At 52.0% G+C, this 19,787-nt stretch overlaps 7 protein-coding genes across 7 annotated transcripts; 2 read left to right on the forward strand and 5 right to left on the reverse strand.

Moving 5' to 3' along the window:
* Window positions 1-410: 410 nt before the first annotated feature.
* N7482_007192 (NAD(P)/FAD-dependent oxidoreductase) lies at window positions 411-2,085 on the reverse strand (the record flags this gene model as incomplete). Its single annotated transcript, XM_056689317.1, has 7 exons — window positions 411-597; window positions 653-961; window positions 1,020-1,126; window positions 1,208-1,367; window positions 1,435-1,544; window positions 1,598-1,750; window positions 1,804-2,085. The coding sequence occupies 7 exons, from the start codon at window positions 2,083-2,085 to the stop codon at window positions 411-413; spliced, it is 1,308 nt and encodes a 435-aa protein (XP_056541746.1).
* Window positions 2,086-2,612: 527 nt separating this feature from the next.
* N7482_007193 (uncharacterized protein) lies at window positions 2,613-4,676 on the forward strand (the record flags this gene model as incomplete). The annotated part of the gene is made up of 10 exons (XM_056689318.1): window positions 2,613-2,838; window positions 2,909-2,986; window positions 3,047-3,171; window positions 3,261-3,424; window positions 3,495-3,578; window positions 3,647-3,823; window positions 3,882-3,965; window positions 4,024-4,307; window positions 4,378-4,480; window positions 4,541-4,676. 10 exons carry the CDS (start codon window positions 2,613-2,615, stop codon window positions 4,674-4,676), a joined length of 1,461 nt encoding a protein of 486 aa, XP_056541747.1.
* Window positions 4,677-5,182: 506 nt separating this feature from the next.
* On the reverse strand, window positions 5,183-7,330 carry N7482_007194 (mRNA decapping enhancer EDC3; the record flags this gene model as incomplete). Its single annotated transcript, XM_056689319.1, has 3 exons — window positions 5,183-5,430; window positions 5,489-7,153; window positions 7,216-7,330. 3 exons carry the CDS (start codon window positions 7,328-7,330, stop codon window positions 5,183-5,185), a joined length of 2,028 nt encoding a protein of 675 aa, XP_056541748.1.
* Window positions 7,331-7,747: 417 nt separating this feature from the next.
* Window positions 7,748-10,045, reverse strand: N7482_007195 (DEAD/DEAH box helicase; the record flags this gene model as incomplete). The annotated part of the gene is made up of 3 exons (XM_056689320.1): window positions 7,748-8,549; window positions 8,603-9,021; window positions 9,074-10,045. 3 exons carry the CDS (start codon window positions 10,043-10,045, stop codon window positions 7,748-7,750), a joined length of 2,193 nt encoding a protein of 730 aa, XP_056541749.1.
* A 1,037-nt stretch (window positions 10,046-11,082) lies between these two features.
* On the forward strand, window positions 11,083-13,718 carry N7482_007196 (uncharacterized protein; the record flags this gene model as incomplete). The annotated part of the gene is made up of 4 exons (XM_056689321.1): window positions 11,083-11,178; window positions 11,237-11,513; window positions 11,579-12,210; window positions 12,261-13,718. Coding segments are annotated over 4 exons (2,463 nt in total), but the record flags the coding sequence as incomplete, so codon positions are not given.
* Window positions 13,719-14,253: 535 nt separating this feature from the next.
* N7482_007197 (uncharacterized protein) lies at window positions 14,254-15,585 on the reverse strand (the record flags this gene model as incomplete). The annotated part of the gene is made up of 1 exon (XM_056689322.1): window positions 14,254-15,585. The coding sequence occupies one exon, from the start codon at window positions 15,583-15,585 to the stop codon at window positions 14,254-14,256; it is 1,332 nt and encodes a 443-aa protein (XP_056541751.1).
* A 1,013-nt stretch (window positions 15,586-16,598) lies between these two features.
* N7482_007198 (mitofusin) lies at window positions 16,599-19,683 on the reverse strand (the record flags this gene model as incomplete). Its single annotated transcript, XM_056689323.1, has 4 exons — window positions 16,599-16,960; window positions 17,017-19,076; window positions 19,137-19,185; window positions 19,266-19,683. The coding sequence occupies 4 exons, from the start codon at window positions 19,681-19,683 to the stop codon at window positions 16,599-16,601; spliced, it is 2,889 nt and encodes a 962-aa protein (XP_056541752.1).
* Between the last annotated feature and the right edge of the window lie 104 nt (window positions 19,684-19,787).

Raw genomic sequence — 19,787 nt, forward strand, 5'->3', positions numbered from 1 at the left:
GTATCCTGAATTTTGAATAGAAAAGTATTCCCTATTTCGACTTGCACAGCAAAAAGAAGGCAGGGATCCGCGCGGAATTAGTCTACCTAGCTCCCTATAGGAATACATCCTCGGTATGACATAGTTTTAATTCTTTAGATGAACGTTGGAAACTTTGGAACAGCTTTCCGCTTCATGTAGATGTGTATGCGTTCTCCCTATCAGCAATGGATGCTTCGAATGTCTACCTACTTGAGATAGCCTCGAGTACCGAACATTTAGTTCTATAGCATCAAATATTCTGCTTCTCTGCTCCCGAGTGTCCGCCATATTCTTCCATGTTTTTCGCCATCGGAGACCGTCGGAGACCGCAGTCAGGAGACATAGATGCCTAGAGGAATTGGATGCTGGACAGGCTTGCAGAGCTGCAATCATAGCTTTGCATCATGTTGCCAGCCAGGCATGTCAGCAAGGTCCTTTGCTGGACCAGCGCGTATGGACCTAAGAGCATCGCCCCCTGGTCTCCACCGCCACGCATGCGCCAAGTTCTCCGACAAAGAGCCTTCGATCAGCTCGACAACGTGTTTGCCAATATTTGGCAAAAGCTTGAACGAGTGTCTAGATTATGGAGCGTGAGCAACATTTCACTCCGTCAACCTTGTCGTTCACTTACCCACTGTCCCCAGTGGCCATGATCAAGTTCTTCCACTTGGGGTGCTCGCATATTAGTAGATTGGCGTCCGCAGTGTCCGTGCACCAGCACATAGAGCGGTTGAAAAGCTCCTTGTCCATGAAGCGAGGCATGAATCTTGCGATCGCTTTCCGGATTGTGTCTTCAGATGCGTCTGGGTAAGTATCTGTAGTATGCTTGGCGTGTGATCGGGGCACGGAGATGAGTTTGGGAGAGGTGGCACCGTAGGGTTGGTGTTGCTTGAAGCGAGAGAATCCGGGGAACTCGTCGCACACTTTGATCACGCCATGTCTGCGATGAGTGCTTAGTATTCAGTGTCCGTTCTAGACAGAATGGGGCGATTGCTTACTCGTTGGGCTCGAAGAAGAACCCATATTCCCCGTCATATACTACAGGCGAGTCCCTGTACTCGGCCACTTCCTGGGGGGTGAGTTGAATATGAGCAAAGACCCAGGCCTGAGGTTGTCAGTTGGTGCGTAAGTTCTCTTCTCTGAACTTTTGGCTCGGAATACGCAGATAAAGAGGCGGTCGACTTACTTTCGAGAGACACTGGTCCTCCAAATCGACCAGGGTGGGACTCCATGCACCGGCGGCCAAAACCACTTTGTCGGCGTAGTATTTCGTTCCATCTGCTGTCTCAACACCATGACATGCCGTCCCATCAGCGGAGAGAATGGGTCGTTTGAACGTTCCGGCACTGCGCGTTCGCATTAGCACAGTGGACCTCTCTGGACCCGAAGAACTGCTAAGGTCGCATCACTTGCCCGCCAAACCCGAACTTGACACCCTGTGAGTTCAAGAAGAGTCCGATCGCATTGATGGCCTTGGCTGCAGCCAGCCAGCCTCCATCCTCGCAAAATGCGGCTCTCCAGCCCTGTCCCCGCAGGTGAGCCTTAGCACCCCAGACACTTGGTGATACCACCTTACCTTGACTTGTTCACGGCTGAAATGCGGTGCTTTCGCCAAGATCTCATCTTCGCTTTCCAACCAGACATTTGTCTTCCCGAGCCCGGCGTTGATGAGGGATTGGTGCTTCTGTCGCAGATTCGCAATACCCGCTTCCGACGACGAACAGTCCATCTGTCGGCGTGTTAACATGCTATCGCCCAGACCAGACGTTGCGGATGACTCACCATGCCAACATTGTGAAAGAACGGCGTGAACAACGGATCGTTCTTCCACATATCGAGTGCCTCCAGCGACAGTTGCAGATCCGGTGCATTGCGCAACCGAATACTCATGATCTTGTTTAAATCATAACCCGCAGATTGTGCGGAAGGAATCGGATATACATCCAGAACGGTGATGTTTGAGGGAGTGTACCCAGACCGTACCAAGTGCAGCGCGGTTGAAGAGCCCATCGTCCCACCTCCCCCAACGACGACGACCTTGGTGTTAGCCCGCAAATTCGCCATCTTGCAGCACTCAGGAGAAATTCTGTGGCAGGTCCTGACGAGCTCCAAGGGGCGGAGTCCCAAAAAGTAGGTCAGTTATAAGCGACTGAGACAGGCCGAGCGACGGATCATGCGATATCATGTGCCGCTCCACCAATAACCATGACTCCGGTTTCGCCCCAATTTCCAAGATACGAAGTGCCCAGAGGTAGGGAGAGAGAAGCGAATGATAATCATACCGATAATTGCGATTGGTGGTCGTCAACCAACTTATCGGTGATGATGCGGCGCGAAGCGACGTTGGCGGTTTTTTTTCGCCTGGACCTTCCACCACATTCAACCCCCGGGGAAGACGAACGTGGGGAAAGACCCACTCACCACCACCCCAGGCCAGAATGCGAGCTACTGCGGAGATAAGCTCAGTAGGTGATAAGTGGACATGTCCTGGACCTGATGGCGTGTGTATAAATAACCGAGCTCGAGGCGCTGTTCCAGTGTTCTTCAGATATCTCTTGTTCCTCTCTCTGTGATCATCTGATTTTGTTATAATGGCCGATTCGAAGACCGATTCGAAGACTGCGGCGCCCAGTGCACGAGAAGAATCTCTCCATTCCTCGCCAATCTATGCAGTCGATGGGGCCCAGGGGATCGACTTGGAGCAATACAGGGCGACTGTGCCTCTATGGAAGCGGGTCTGGCAGCATAGCTTGACGCAGATGATGCTTTTGAGTGTGCAAGCATTTTGCGGGCCAGCCATGGCTGATGCGATTGCTGGTAAGTTCTACACCCTCGCCTTCTGCAACCAAAGCTGCAATACTCTGGAGGTCCGACTAATCATTGGCAGGTCTCGGTGGTGGTGGTCTGGCAACTACTCAGACCTCTAATATTTCGACCGCGATCTTATATGCTATGCTTGCTGTTGGTATGTAACTCGGCGCCTCCAGTCGTGATTTGAGGGTACTGACTGAGATCCACTCGAAAGTCTGCTTTATGGGCGGTCCGTTAGTCAACAAACTAGGTGTCAAGTGGGCATTAGTTATTGGTGCGGCGTCCTTTCCTATCCAAGGATCCGCCTATTACTGCAACAGCAAGTTTGGTAACCAATGGGTAAGTGGCAAGCACTTTGTGGCTCACCAGCTGACAGCTGGAAGTGTGTCGCAACGTAACGCATTCTGACATCGAATCATTCTCGGCAGTATCTCATTCTCAGCGGTGCTATCAGTGGAATCGGTACAGCCTGTTGGTATGTCGCCGAGGCCGGAGCGATCATGACGCTCGCGCCTTCTGGTGCTCGTGGTAAATATCTGGCTCTGTGGATCGTGTCTCGAAACCTTGGCCAATTGGTAGGCGGTGCAATCAAGTTCGTTCGTCCAATTCCCAAATAATGAGCCTACGGGATGCATATTGACTGACCCTTTCACTTTGCGAAGCCTTTCAAAGAATCATGTGAAAGGAGCCGATGGGGGAATTACTCCCGATACTTACATTGCCTTTGTGATCATCGAGTGCCTCGCGTGAGTGCCCCCATCTAGCGACTGATCCTGATCCCGAGTGGTTCTTTTTTGCTCATGCTGTTCTGCAGCCTCCCATTCGCGCTGTTAATTAGACCATTCGAACATGTCGTCCGATCAGATGGTACCCGAATCATCACGGCGGAGACTCTTTCCACCAAGATGGAATTCAAGCGCATTGCGAAGACGATGACCTCAAAACTTATCATGCTGTCCGCTCTTTGGGCACTTTGGTCATTCTTCTACAGGTAAAGCCCATGGCCACTACTGGATCCATTCAACATTCTCAGCTAACATGTATGACAGCGGGTCTTGGTCCACTTACCTAGGGACCTACTTCACCGTTCGTGCCCGCGCCCTGTCATCTCTGGTCTCGCCCTTCTTCTGCATGTAGGATTCAATTATCGATCTTCTTTTATCTACATCAGCTAACCTAGCTTCCCACTAGCGTCGGTTGCTTTGGTCTCGGCTTCATCCTCGATATGAAACACCTCAGTCAGCGTCGCCGCGCCCAAATTGGTCTCTTCACCGTCGTGATTCTTAACGTTGGCGTGTATATTTGGTCCATCATTATGCAAGTCAAGTTCAACCACAATGACCCTGGCAAGGTTGATTGGGAGGACGGACTCTACCCTTCGTCTTTTCTGCCGTACTTCTTTGTACAGACTACGGGTCCATTGTCGCAGTCCTACATGTATTGGCTTCTGTCATCATTTGCAACTGATGCACAGGGTGAGTGTCTTCGTCGACTCTGGTTCAAAAGAGAAGGGAGAAGAATAGTGATCGCTAATGGCAGTAACAGAAAACGTCCGCAATGGTGCTGCGTTCAGATGTATCGAAGCAATTGGCCAGGCTATTTCCTATGGCATGAACACTCAAACTACTGGTGACCCTCTCACTGGCTTGTATGTTTTCTCCTTTGCCTTAGACTCTGTTCACGAAAGTCCAGCTAACTTTATTTCTAGCTGCGTGACGTTCGCTCTCCTTGGGGCTGCTTTGGTCCCAATGATTATGCTTGTGAACATGACACCTGACCGTATTCCCGCCGATGTGGTTGCGGAGCAGCAAAATGCCGCTCGCGAAAAGGGCGAAGATGCCTAGTCAGACATGAGTCTATAATGTGAGCTAGTAATGGCATTTTAACTGTGCGCTGAGATTCTGGTCCAAAGGAGCTCGGTTGGGAGGTACTTTACTCTACACTGCGTAGCCAATTTTTTACAAAACTATCTTGTGCGGCTAGCTCGAATGATAAGTATCGTATACCAACAGAAAGGTCATTTACGCGTCTTCGTCAGTTTGATATTAGACCGGGAAATTGTGGTCTTTCAAAGCGGTTCTTAAGATCCTTTGGCTAGACAGTGTACTGAGCGCAGAACAAGTTTACTCACGGATCAGATAGAGAGAAATGATACATAAAATGACAATCGAGAGTGTGCGGCCGCTAATCATACATGTACATGTGGTGCCCATGAATAACACGACACTTAGGAGAAACGCCGATGGGGCCACGAGCTCCCCGTAATATCCTTCCATCCCAGAAAATAACGCCTGTGATGAGTAATTTTGATTCGAAATCGAAATCAATGAAGCCAGAACCGCCTAGGCACCTATGCAACCAGTGTCTGGAACCGCAGCGGCACCACCCATCGATTCCCGAAGTCGATACCGTGCCGGCGACGAGTGCCATACTTGCGCCACACAATCTGCGGTATGCCAATATCGGCTACAGATACGTTCCAGGAGTGTCCTTCGCCGGAAAGTAGAGCATTGAGAATTCCGGTCTTAGGTGCGCCGAGGCACACCACAGATGAACCGTTAACGCATAGTCGACCGCCATCAGCTATCGTCACCTCGCCTGCGTAGTATACTGTGATTAGCCAAGTCCGAACATTGAGTAAGAGGAAGATACATACCACTGGAAGCCGACATCCCAGACGGGACATCAACAGAGAGAATTTCGACATTGCTGCGGTTCACCCATGAAATCATTTCAAACGCAACGCCTTGGTCATCAGTCCGAAGGTCGTCAAAGGCAATATGCATGCCAAACAAGGCATCAATGACCAAGTCGGGGGCCAGGTCAGCAGTAGAGAGACGGGCTGAGAGGTCCTCCCACTTGAGTACGCGCCCTCCAATCTTTCGGAAAATCTCCAATTGCTTGCGGCAGTTTTCCAGTAACTCCTCTTCATGCTCCAATCCTAGCAGGCACACAGTGACACGGTGGCCACGGTTTCGAAGGTGGCGGGCAGCAGAAATAGCCCTTGCACCTGTACGGTGGTTACCGGTGATAATCAGCATGGTTGGAGCGGCTGCGTCGCTGGTAAGTAGAGCAACTGCTGCTTCAGCGATACCCCGTCCTGCATTTTCAGTGAGAACGTCCTCAGACAAGCCGAATTCGGCCGCAGCGATCTGTTCAACCTCGAGCGTCTGCAGCGGGCTCACAGTGGGACAGCTGCGGTTTGTCGTTGTCAGTCGCAGAGATGCACCAGCTGGGTTGACCGCAACCATAGGCGATGCAGAAGATCGGCTTGGTCGGGGGCTCGCACCGCGGGAGGTGTTGATCTGGCTCCGGCCAAGCGCACTAATCTGTGGCACCATGGGTTGAGCCACGATGGTGCTGCTAATGCGGGAAGTTTGAATGCGCCCTGAAGCTCGCGATCGTTCACGGCCGGAGATGTTCTCACTGCTGTGTCTGGCATCGCTAATACCTTCGACATCATCGCCAGTGTCGCTGTTCTGTGCGCTATCAAGCACATTCTCGGTCCAGTGGAGGTTCTTTCCACCATTGGTGCCCGGTTTCGCCCTACGGTTGAAACTGACCAGGCGAGCCTCATCAGCCGTGGTGTCGTCGTTGCGGATCTCCTCGAACACACGCCGCTTGTCAAACTTCGATAAATTGCTTTGAAAATCGAACTCTCCCAGTTCCTGGATGTCCGTTGCATCCTCTGTAGCCCATCCATTCGGGTCTTCAGCATAAGCACGGCGTGCCTTCTTCTTGCGAGGCTTTGCGCCAGGCTGCTTGGCATGTTCGGGCGATCCTTGGGTGACTGAGGACACAGGCTCCACAAATGCAGTTTGACGCCAGCCCTTGCTCTTTGGGTTGGTGCTTGCTGCGGCGCCATGTTTAATGAATCCATCATCAGTTCCGTGCCGGTTTCGCTTCGGTGTTTGCTTGGTAGGTGTCGTCACGCTCTGTGCAACCTGGGGCTCCGTCTCATGCGGAGCTCCATGTACTCCACCTCGGACAGCACTCACATCCAGCTCTAGGTTGCTGAATGGCTCGGTCAAGGATGCGCCGACGGATACTGGGGCTTGGGCAGCACTCGGCCCCACCAGGTGAGTCTGTGTGTGTTGTACAGCAGGCTGGGAAGGGGGCTTAGAGAAGCTCAAGATGGCGGGATCAACGAACGACTGCTGTGGAGGGGGTCGAGATGGAACAGTTACAGTTGCTGGAGGTTTCGGCGCTGTATGCTGTTGCTGCGGGGGAGCTGGCTTGGTCGATCCTAGAGAGAGATCGGTGATCGCGGAGGCATCAATCGAAAATTGAGCATGGCGTTGGCCATTCCACAGAAAGGTGACTGTAAAGAATGGATTCAGTCCGAGTTTCAGGTGAAAAAAGAGTCATGTTTCAGCAGCATACCATTTTGGAGCAGCAAGGTCTGCCCAATCACATCAGCGACCTGGCCTTGAAGCTGCCCACCTGGTGGCACTTGCAGTGTCACGAGCACGTTGTAACCGATGAACTCGGAAGCCATGGTCACTGGATATCACTGAGAAGCCACAGCGACGGCTTGATCATTGAGGTATGAGATTGATACGGATTAATGTCAGAGTAAATCAGGCGAAACGCGTTGCAGTTGGAAAAAGAAAGCTCGGGCAGCTCAACCTCCACGCCCATGTCAGGTCACGTGAGAGGATACTATCGATAAGACTCGGTGTGGGGGGCCCACACGTCGACAGATGCGACTATACGTGTAGCAATTCAAGCGCGTGAGTACCTAAATCGACCCAAAACGCGTTCACAGGAGAGCATCAAAAGAGAAGTATGTTAAAATAAGTTTAAATCGTGATCATGGGATATCGCTAGGTGTTTAGTTTATACGTGAGTAGCACAAATGCTCCAATCAAAACCATTATAAACAAATATGCGCCTCTTAATGGCCCCATTACACCTATAAACCATCAAAGCAGTCATCCTCAAAGTCATCAGCGCCGGATCTCTTGGGTTTGATCACTTGGGTTATGGATACCAAATTGGAGTAGAAATCAGTCACTCTAGGATGCACCATAACCTTCCGTGGTTCAAACCGCAGAACCTGCAACCCTGCCTGAGATGTAGCGCGACTGAGTGCCACATAAGCTTGCCCTTTTTCAAAGACTCGTCCCAGGTCAACTTTCACCCGTTGAAGAGTTTGGCCCTGAGCCTTGTGGATGGACAATGCCCACGCCAGGATCAGAGGCACCTGCTGACGCTGGGCTTGAACTTCACCGTTGGGAAGCTCGATTTTCCAGGCTTCTGGTTGACAAAGTAGGTGTCTTTCTGTTCCATCGGGCTGGACGAAGCACACCATGGGCCATTTGCGCGTCACTGTAACCCCGCCCTCTTTGTGAGCCATGGGCTTCAGCTTCTTCCGAGCGCGCAGAGCTGCGTCCTCATCGTTGTCATTGCCATCACCTCCGGCAAAGTCGCCTTCATTGTCCCGGTAATAGTCAAAAGTCGTCTCATCCATGAAAGCAACAACACGGCCAATGGACCCGTTGACAAGTGTGTCTTCCATGTTCTTGATGAGCATCACTTGGGCACCTTTCTTTAGATGAATAGTCTGTGGAGCCATGCAGTTAGATAACAGCTTCTCCCGGTGCTGGGCATCTTGTATAGTCCCTGAATCGACAGCATTGAACGTAATCATCTCGCCGGAAAGTCGGCCCATCCGTGCGGAATTTGCATTCTCAACTTCGGCACGTGTGGGGAACCTGACAAATATCTGTCAGTTCAGGTACATTGTCAGGAAAGGGGGGCGTCATACAGTTCGGTTGCCTCAAGCGCGTCGTGGAAGTCAAGTGGTCGAGAAAGCTTTCGGAATGCTTCGACTGTCTTGGGACTGATCTTGCCCAATCGCATTTCATTGAGCATGGCCGCGAAATCGGGGTCCTTTTGACGGAAGACGTGCGTCAAGAGGATGGTGTGCTGGATCGACGTGTTCCAAGTCGCCGCCGCGAAGGCAAACCTTGCTTCGCGGTTGTGCCCTTCTGGCACAGGGGGTAGCTGGAAGAAGTCACCGGTAACAACGAGTTGGATGCCTCCAAATGCACGCCCATTGTTCCGAATTCGCCGGGCAATTTCTTCAAGCTTATCGAACAGGTCACCATCAACCATTGATACTTCATCAATGACAAGAACCTTGGTGCGGAGCCAGCGATTCCGGGCTTTCTGATTTTTCTTGATCTAAATCAACTGTCAGCCTTCATGCATCGATTTATCTAGAACGAGCTCTCACCTTCTTGACCAATTCAGGTACAGCCTCTTTGCCCAATCCAATACCGGCAAAACTATGAAGGGTCACACCTCCAATATTACAGGCTGCCAGACCGGTCGAGGCCGTCACCGCAACACGATCTGGTTCTCGCTTGAACTTGTTGCGTAGCTTCTTGATAATTTCTCTCATGAGAACCGACTTTCCGGTACCTGCTGAGCCGGTGAAGAAGATACTCTTTCCCTGTTCAACTACAGCATCCAAAACATGTCTTTGTTCATCACTCAGGAAAACAGTTGGCACTTTGTTGCTCTCTTTCTGTTTTGGAGCCCCGTCCACATTTTGGGTTTTCTTGTATTCCCGTCTCAGCTCCTTTTGTTCCTCCTTAATGGCACTCGCACTCTTATTCCAAGGCTCTGCAGGCCTTGTCCGCTTTGGTGTAATGAGGTTGTTCCGCTTGTCCTGAATTGCCTCTTCCTTGGCTTCCTTCAACCATGGTAGCGTACGCGGTTTGGGGGGCGGCTGGAAGTGTGAAGGAGGGGAGGAAGACCACGGAATCTGGATGCTGCTTGTAGGAGCAGCATATTCCTGGGATGCAGGCGGCAGATCCGGATATGCGATGTCTGACTGTGGCTTGCTCGCTGGGGCAGGTGCCGGGGCGCGGGCATCCGATGATGTGAGGTCGATGGTCGGGTAGGCGACGGGGTCGGGCTTCGAGGCGTAGGTGGTGCTCGTTGCGCTTGGGATATTCAATGCGATGGGCTCGTCAATATCGAGATCCAGATCATCGTCGAAGTCATTTTCGTCAAAATAAACCGTGCTGTGGAGGGAACCAAGCGTGGATTCCCCGCCATGGCCCATGTCGATTTTTCGTTTGACGCCGACGGATTGTGGCTGTGTGGGTTTGGAAGATACAATGGAGTTTGCGCGGAGAAAATTGGACTGAAGGGGTTTGGAGGCCCCTCCAGGATGGTCTTTGACAGCTTTCTTGAACATCACAGTGTCCTCGGAGATTGGCCGTGGTGGTGTCGACGAGTACGCGGAGGGATTTGGCGGCCTCGTAGAGCAACTCACAGAGAGCAATCGGGTAATTCTGATGCCACGAGTCCTGGCTCTGGAAGCGTGCATAAACAACGACAACTCTGGGGTGAACGCCGGGGAGATACCAAACAGTTCCAATGCCGATGTGGGTTGATGGGTTTCTTTACAACGCGTGGTCGAGACGCGCCGGCTGACCCTCTTTTAATGCCTGAGGCATGAGTGACCAACAAACTGCTGATTTGGTGAACTATGTTAATAGGTGCAAGTTCACCATCCATTGAGGGTTCTTCTATTCAGGCCATCACGTATTGGTCTACATGAATGATGCTTTGCTTTACATTAATTGTCTATACTCGCTATGTTTAATAAACATTGGGTTCCACTGCGAAAGTGCCTAAGTCAGTGGAGCCTCATAGTCTATCTGCGAGAAGTTTCGAGTATGATTAGAGCCTCTCATTGTCTCCGTCCCTGAGAGGTGCATCTTCAACCCCGGTATGCTGCTGCCAATTTACCTATTTAATGGTGATAAAAAGTTACATATAGAGGCATCTACCTACGTAGGCTATAAAAGTAAGATGATGTAAAAATATATACTTGCGGCGGTATACACTTCTGGAAGTATGAACCGGGCATTACGCGACACGATGAATGTAGGGAGATACTAGATGAGCCGAACAAGACAAACTAAATGATTTAAAAGCAGAAGCTTTCCTGCCTCCTCTGGATTATCAAAAATAGCAGAGCCAAAAATTGCGAATTAATGAGGCACATGCCCCGATGCCCCACAAGATTCGCGGTTGCAACACGTGACTATTGAATATCGCGACGCGCGGGAGCAGACGGGCATTAAGATCCCAATTCCACACCCATTGCCCGAAACAAGCATATTTCACTCAATATCTCAGTGGGACGCGCATGGTAACGCTGCCGACCATGAAGGATGGCAGAGACCGACGCCTCGGGTAAGTTGAACCAAGGCCTCCCGCTTCAGTTGCGCGGACTTCATTCTAACATGCCTCGCTATAGACAAGGAGCATCCGCTCATGGGCGCGGTCATTTGCTTCACCTCAGTCCCTCTGGAGCAGAGAGTACGTATGGCAAACAGAGGAGTTTAGGGACTGAGACTGACAACTGGATTCACAATAGACCCAGCTCAGCAACATCGCGAAAGAAATGGGCGCAATTGAGCGACCCGACCTTACAGCAGATGTAACGCACCTCCTTGTCGGGGCGACTGATTCTCCAAAGTACAAATTCGTCGCCCGCGAGCGGAACGACGTGACCGTGTTGAGACCGGAATGGATCGAAGCTGTACGACAATCGTGGATGCAGGGCGGGGACACGGACATCCAGGCACTGGTCAAACAATACGAGCTCCCGACCTTCTTTGGTCTTACGCTCTGTATTACGGGCTTCTCAGATAGTGAGTTAATTGAATTGTAGTCTTCACTGCACACACCGAACTAACGAACTAACCTACGGGATTAGTGGCCTTTCGAACGCAGATGCACGACATGGCTGTGGAGAATGGTGCTGAATTTCGGAAGGACCTGACCAAAAGCGTCACACATCTCGTTTCTCGGAACACAGAGGGCGAGAAATACAAGTTTGCGACGCAATGGAATATCAAGGTTGTCACTGTGAGGTGGTTTCACGACTGTCTTGAGCGCGGGATGATCTTGGATGAAGAGAAATATCACCCCACCTTGCCACTGGAAGAGCAAGGCATGGGGGCATGGGATCGAACGATACCGGCGACAGCAAAAGTACAGCTTGGAAAAGGAAGGGCAGCTGCCAATGACAGCTCGGCGAACCCGCGGCCAAGGAAAAAGCTACGCCGAACAGCGAGCACCAAACTCGTGGGCCAGAACGAAAACATCTGGGGAGACATCATCGGCGCAGGCTTCGCAAACGACGTGGCCGAATCAAATAATGACCAGCCAGAAGAACCGGACGCTGAAAAGCGCAAACCTTTCATCCAAGCAGCCAAATCATTCGCGAGTGAGACGACGTTTCCTGAAACCATGGAGCATCGCCCCCTTCCCGACGCCTCAGCCAGAATTCCGGAAGGGTTTCTTGACGGGTGTTATTTCTACATCCATGGATTTACTTCTAAGCAGGTAAGTTCTCCATTGTTCAGCTGCCACGACTACCACTAATCTCCCCTCAGAAAGGCGTTCTTCGACATCACCTTGAATTCAATGCAGCTCAGTGCGTTGACTCTCTGAGCGAATTTTCTAGCCCGAGCATACCGAAAACAGGGCAAGGGCTTTTTGTCATGGTGCCATACAAGACCCCTAGGTCAGATATCCCGTCCACCGATGATATGGCATTCGAATGTGAAGTTGTCACCGACATGTGGCTGGAAAGGTGCCTAGATGCCCGAGCTCTGGTTCCACCAGAATCCCATGTTGCAAGCACACCGTTTGTAAAGTTCCCTATCCCAGGCTTCCCAGGAATGCGGATATGCTCTACTGGATTTGCACGCATCGATCTTTTGCACCTTTCTAAACTGGTTGGTTTGATGGGTGCCTCGTATGACGAGTACCTAACGCCCAAAGCTTCCGTTCTTGTTTGTAATGATCCCCAAACCGCGAGCCATGACAAGCTCCGACATACGAGCGAATGGGGAGTCCCTGCTGTATCGGCGGATTGGTTCTGGATATCCGTCCAAACGGGGCAGAAGAAGCCCTTTGAGCCATACATCGTCAGACGACCGGTGTCGCAAGCCAGCAGCGACCGGGAGAAGCTGAGTGTTGCATCTGCCACTAAGAAACAATTGCGCGCGCCGGCCAGCAAGACCGGCGACGGGCCTTCTAGACCCTCCAATGGGCCCGCCACAGAACTAAAAACCAAGTCACTGCCAGTGGAAAGTGACAAGTCTCGAATGATGCCTGTCATTGGCGACGGCTTCTCCGACGAAGAGCCACCTGACCAGCCACGAGCAAGCGTAGCAGAATCGCCGTCTCCATCACCCCACAGCAAAACCGATAAACCACCCACTGAAGAGTATGCAAAGCAGCCAGCGCCGTCTGCTCTGGACACTGCATTGAAGGGTCTTCTTCAGCAGGCCCAAGCAGCCAAGTCACGGCAACAGACGGAGAGTATGACTACCAACGACGATAGCAGCTACCCAGCGCGCCGAAAGCGTAAACCGCTTCTGGGTCGTGCACCCTCACACTCGTCAAATCGAGCAACGGAGACAACCCGCGCCATGTCACGGGCCAGCTCCATCGATACTCTCAACGATGATGGTCTCGGCTCCGCGCTCGAGAGCGCAGAGCCAACGCGAGAAAATTCATTTTCCCGCGCAAACAGTCGCAATGAGCAGAGCCTATCGTCTATATTCAGCGGTGGCAAGTTCGACTTCTTGGCAGACCAACTCCCTGCCCAGATTGATAAGGAAGACGAAGAGAACCAGGAGCCCCAGATGACACAGCTAGACTATGAGGACTCCGACGCCGCTGCCATGCGAGCAGAGTTTCTGCGCAATGCCGGGAAGTTAGCTGGGACGTCGAAGAAAGCCGATCCTGGCATGCTTCTCGGTGAAGTCCGAGAGTTGGAGGATGTTGGGTGGGGGTCTGGACGTAGGACAAGGAAGCATGCTCCCAAAGGTGACGAGGAGTGACGGTCGGGTTTTTAACGTTTGCATTATATAAAGCTGGGACATGACATTGCATTGTGAATGGCGTCCTGATGGTACGGTTCATGGAGTTTGTTTACGAAGATGCATCTGATTTAGGATACGTGCATGAGTGGAGAAGCACCCTGCTTCCCTTGAAAATGCATATCGCACGCATTCATTATCATTGGTCTCTTATACTGTGTTCGAGTACTGGTTTTAGTGTAAATAACAGTTTGATAGCCCCGAACCTGGGCTTGAGCTGGTGGGGAGATGCCCGGTAGATAACTAGGTCTTCAGTACCACTAGCTCCATTTGAAAGTGTCATAGTCAATCTGCTGCGCAAACGGGAGTATACCTCCATCGACTGACGTACCCTTCCATCGTATGGTTCCCGCCATTTGTGGTAGCATATACTCCGAGCAGGGCACCGGTGAAAACGTCAGGGCCACTGATGAGTGCTCCACTGAACACAGCCAACACCCGCAACTCTCGAGGCCGAGCGGCTGGCGCTGCTGAGAGTTGATAATGAGTGCTATTCTCAGAACGGAGGTGGAGACGAATAGATCCTGATAGCCATGACGGAGGGAGGGGGCGTGACTTTTGGAGCCGGGACCGTGAAATCGGCGGCGGCTAGGTCCGTGGCCCGAAAGCGAAAGCCTAGATTCCCCTTGGCAACCGAGCCCATCGAGACGATTCCCAGGTCGACATGTTGATCTTGATGTAGGAAGGCAGTCACGCCGATTTCGTCTCCCTTGGCTGTAGCGAAATTGGGATTTATGTCCACGGAGAACTCAAATAGGGTGTTCGTCTGGCGGCGGGCCAGAAAAGTTAAGCCATCAGGAGGGCTGAAGTCTTTGTCTCCTGTTAAATTGGCTCGGGAAGCAGTCAAACGGAGGGTGTCAGAATGGCCAGGAGGAGAGATCGTGAAGGACTGCGGCTTGGCTGGTGCCCGCCAGAAGACCCAGTGTTTAGGAATCGAGCTACCCGGCGCGAAGTCTACGATGTCGGGTTCCCCCATGAAAGCGGGCACGGAAGATGCCTTGGGAGAGCGCGATGGTAGGGGACCACTCATTTCGCCAGTTACTTGATCAGCCACGGGCCAATCGCCGTCTGGCCAACTTACTGCGTATAGAACCGTCTCTCGACCCATAGGGTAGGTGGTTTCGTTGTAGAGCGCAGATCCCGCCCGAGTCGCCAGAGCAACTCCCCACCAGTTGCCCGCATCATCTTGGAACAGGTCCGCATGGCCCACGGTCTGGAAGTATCGATCGGTATACCTGGCCGTGACCAAGGGATTGCTAGGGGAACTCCCCCAGGGCCCCGTGATACTTCTCGAACGTGCAATGGTGGCCGAATGGAGTAATTCCGTGCCTCCTTCAGCGATGAGAAGATAATAGTAACCATATTTCTTGTATAGGTGAGGTCCCTCTTGGTTGTTGTAGCCAGTGCCATTCCACATATCGAACGGTTTAGTCGCGTTCCCAGTAGCCAAGTCAATATAGGATGCTTGGATGGGGGACCCCGCCACGGCCATGATGACGCTGCCATCATCATCCCAGAAAGTATCTGGATCAATGGCGCGCGTAGGGTTTTGTATTCGGATCGAGTTCGTCCACGCATTATCATCATATGGGTTGATCGTCGTGAAAAGGACAATCTCGACGCCCCCGTGATCAGAGTCTACCCAAGCACCGATCAAGTAGAAAGTGCCATTGTGGAAGCGCAAGGTGGTGGCAAACATGCCCAGATTCTGTCCATTGGTGGAGGTGCGGATCTGTGGAAGTTGCGCCGGACGGTTTAAAACGTTGCTAATCAGGTCCCAGTTGACCAGACCAGTGCTTGCGAATACCGGGCAGCCTGGGAAGGACATGAACAAAGACGTAGTGCAGAAGGTGGTGTTATTCCATTCTGGCACATGAGCACAGCTTGGATCAGAATGCCACCCAGGAATAATGGGGTTGTTATAAGTCACATTGTGAGCATGGACTTGTATGGTGGCTAATTGAAGCCCCAAGGCTGTCAAAAGAGATAGGCGGTTCATCCTAGAGTTGAAGAAGAGATCACCAACGAAAGGACATTGGAGAAGCAACAAGAGTGTGGGGAGCGCGGTTCACTTGCTCCCTATGTGAACTCTCTGACTTCGAGGGTCATGCCATACTTCAAGATGGAACTAGCCTGATTCTACCCAGCGAATTTGTATGTAGCCTAATTGATGAATGATATGTGTTTACATCCTACGGATTAGGCGTAATAGATCGGCGAAGTGACGACGGTTGTATCCGGCCAGGGTAGGTTGTTGTTGATTGGTGCTTAGCCCCCCTGCAATATACGCTCAGGTTCAAGCTATTTCCATGCAAATCAGACATTCCGCTGGAAAATCCGGAAATGGCGGGCTAGTCATCTCCCCGCATTTCTTACCTTGTACTCCCCGGCAATCGGTCAAGTGGGGGTGAGAGAAGGTAAACAGTCGGCAGCTACGGACGGTCCCGAATATAGCCTGAGGTGAAAATTGCTTTCTCACGTTGCTGCCTATTCTAGCGAAATGAGTGAAAAACAACCAATGAGCAAGTCGATGGGGGAGTGGTGGAGAGGATCACAATGTTCAATTCAGGTGGATGGGCTGAAACTTAAAACAACGTCCATGCAGCGCCAGCACACGCCGTGATATGGAGGAGACCAGGGCGAAGATGTGCTTTTGAAAAAGAAAGGGTCGCAGCACCCGCAAAAAGAGAAAACCAAACATAGATATGAAGGGATATCGGAAGAAAGATGTAGGAGAAGGGAAATGTACAGGTGTGGGGGGAAGATAGAAAAAAGGTAACAGGAAGAGCAATGAAGAGTGCAGTGGGCATCATGGCTGTTGGTACACGAACAACTGGGTTCTCATGGGTCGATAGCTCCCATAGCACCGGGCAAGGGGCCTTCGAGATCGAGGGCCTCCACGGAGCGGCGGTTTTCTCCGCTTTCGCGGACAAGATTCAAGAAGTACTTGCTGGCGATCTCGCTTTCTTGCTTGACCTTTCCGACTTCCTGCTGGCGTCGAGCAAGGTCCTCAATGTCCTGTGCCAGGCTTGCTTGAAGATTGTTAGCGGGCAAGCGCAGGATGCGCCGGACCTCAGATGAGATGCGGTTGGCATTTGAGTGGACGTAATCCATGTCGGAAAGGGCTGCAGCGATCTTCTTGGACAGGCGGGGAGGCAGAGTTCTCGGAATAGTGGACAGCACGTAAGCCGTAGTTAGGACGGCTTGTTCATAGTTAGCAACCATATATTTGGAAAGGAAAAAAATGGTCAAAACTCACCAGCAGCGACGATACTGGGGAGGAATAGTCGGCGCAAGTTGTTCGGGCCAAGGAACTTGGCGGCACTGAATGCGCTATCCACCCAGCTGAAGCCACCCAAGGCCCTGCTGCCAAGAACAGTGACCGCGGTCATGGCAACACCTGTTCCTGCCATCTTCTCTTGACGCTCCCAGAGCCCAGCAACATCGAAGAAGTCCCAGAGTTCAACCTCGGTATCTACCTGCCGAGCAAGGGCATGACGGCGACCACGGCGGAACATCAGATCGGCACGGAAATTGAGAGCGGAGAATTTGTCCTCGCCAACATGCAAAAGACCGATGTTCTGAATGAAGCCGACTCCTTGAACGGTCTTGTCGCGGGCATAATCCTCACAACCAGTGACAGCCGCGGAGATTTGCTCCAGCATAGCAAGTTTCAAATCCTCTGCATATTGGAATGCCGCAAAGATACCGGGATATTCGACGCCAAGATCAGCCTCAGAAACTCGGGCGATAGTGTTAGTCAAAGTGGAGCGCGTGTGATTGTAAACATCTTCGCTGGACTCATCGATGGCTTTGTTCACACCCTCGGCCAGCTCGCCCTTCTGCTTCTTGCCATTCTCGTAAGCAGGCTCGAGCTCTGCCAGCTCATCCGTAACTCGCTTAAGCTCCGATTGAGCAACGTCACGGTTAACCGTGGCTAGCGAATTGAGATCGGCCAGGAGATTCAAGAGGTAAGTGCGAGCCGGAGCAAGCTTTGATCGTGACCGTTTTTCAAGGACAAAGCGCCGGAGGGCCCCTTCAAGATTCTCAAAGTCCTGGATCTTCTCCTTCTCCTTGCCCTTGCCCTTATCCTTAGAGTCCTTGTCATCGTCATCATCGTGAGGATCACCACCATCGCCGCCACCACCGCTGCTCGTGCCGGAGTGGGAGAGAGGCCCAGGTGGAGCAACAGGGATAGCATTGCTCGAAACAAAGTGCACCAACTCATCAGCCTCCTTGTATGTGCGAGGGCTGAGCTTGCCCACTTGGTCGAGAATCATGCGCTCGCAACGTTGCTTGTCGCGAATCTGATCGAAGCCATTGACCACCATGAAAATGTAGGCCTTTTCATGAGCAGCATTCAGAATAAATTCCTTCGCCGAAAGAGTGAAGTGATTAGCGGCGGACACCACGAAAACAACGACATCGATTTCCTCCTGTCGAGCAAAAACAGCCGTTGTCTTGAGAGAATCAGAGTTCAAGCCAGGCGCATCGATCAAAGCAATATCAACCACACCGTTGTTGAGCAGAGATTCATCAATAGACCGTACGTCCTTCACATAAACCTTGCACTGCATGTACTTGGTGTTATCAACCACAATGTTCTCGAGTTCGTTCAAGGAGAACACGTCGTATGTGCTCTCGTCATTGCGGTTGTACGGTGCTTCCTTGCGCACGGCGTGCACTTCCTCAATTCCGCCGTTTTCGCGAGCATCGAGAACCTCGCAGAAAATGCTAGTGCAGGGCTGTTGGTCCTCGGGCAAGACCTTTCGTCGCAGAAGCGCATTGCAAAACGTCGATTTGCCGGCATTTAAATCTCCCGTCACCAACACCTTGCTTGATGTGTCCTCAATCCGGTCTCGTAGGGATAGAAGGTGCTTGATGCTCTGGCTGATCTTTCCATCAAGTAATGAGGCAATCGAAGCCTTTTCCAGAGAGTGAACTAGTTCGGCCTGAGATAAGGCACCCAGCTTCAGATCCAACTTCAAGATTGAAAATTCTTGGGCGATCTGAGAGGTCATTAATCGGGGTTCGGGAGGTGCGCGGCGTTCAGCAGCGGCACTGGATTCGACCAGATCCTCCCCTGCGGCTGTAGTCATTGCACGCCTCAGTTCGGGTCGAGGCGGAGTACCCGGTCTGCTACCATCACGTGTGAATTGCGAATAGGTGTGCTGGAGTTGCGGCCGATCCGAAGGCGACTGAGGTATGTTCTGCACGGAAGGGTAGTGGGCAGGCCATTGTCGATTCATATCCTGAAGCTCCTTCAATGTTTCGATGGTTCGGCTGATTGCGCGACCAAGTTTGGTCCGGTTTGAGTTGCTAAAAAACGATATTTGTCAGTATACGCGGGGACTAGAACCAGTTGAATAGTGAACATACTATAGCAGTTGGTGAACATGGTTAGCGACGACTTGTTTCTCATGCTCAGCTACAGCGAGAAAGCTTCATATTAGCCCTGAGCCATCCCTAGAAGTTATCACAGCATTCTAGGTCCAGTCGTCCACTCACCCGCAGGATTCCACTCGCCGGAGCGCGTCGGAGTGTGAACCGGAGTCGGTCTGTCCTCCATCAGTCCAGCACGCCAAGCAGCGCTCGCATCGGCGTCGACAGCAGAGTCACCGGCAATGCTACCACCATACCCTGAGTCGTTGTTCAGAGACGCCATCAGAGCTGTAGCACTTTCCGAGGTCGAACCGTTGCCGACAGTCATGTATGCCGGCGGGGGTTGGGGGGTGAAAGGGTTCCGTTCTTCGTTCTCGCCGGCGAACCGAGACGAACCGGCCCTTGAAGAGCCTTCGCCGGGGAAGTATTCCTGACTCATGACGAATGCAAGGCGGGCTGCAGGGCCATCGACGAAGATTGTTTGTTGGTGGGCGGTTTTGCATCCAAGTTGACGTCCCGGTCTGAAAGGGTTTAGGGCCGCCATGTGACTGGGCGGTAAGTTACCGTTATCTTACCTGATTTGTCCCGCTTGATGTCACTGTCCGTCCAGTAAATAGGCAAGGCCCCGACCACCCTCTTTAGGCTTCC

This window comes from Penicillium canariense (genome assembly GCF_028826845.1).
Source record: "Penicillium canariense strain IBT 26290 chromosome Unknown utg000004l_segment0_segment0, whole genome shotgun sequence".
In the NCBI taxonomy this organism is placed as follows: domain Eukaryota; kingdom Fungi; phylum Ascomycota; class Eurotiomycetes; order Eurotiales; family Aspergillaceae; genus Penicillium; species Penicillium canariense.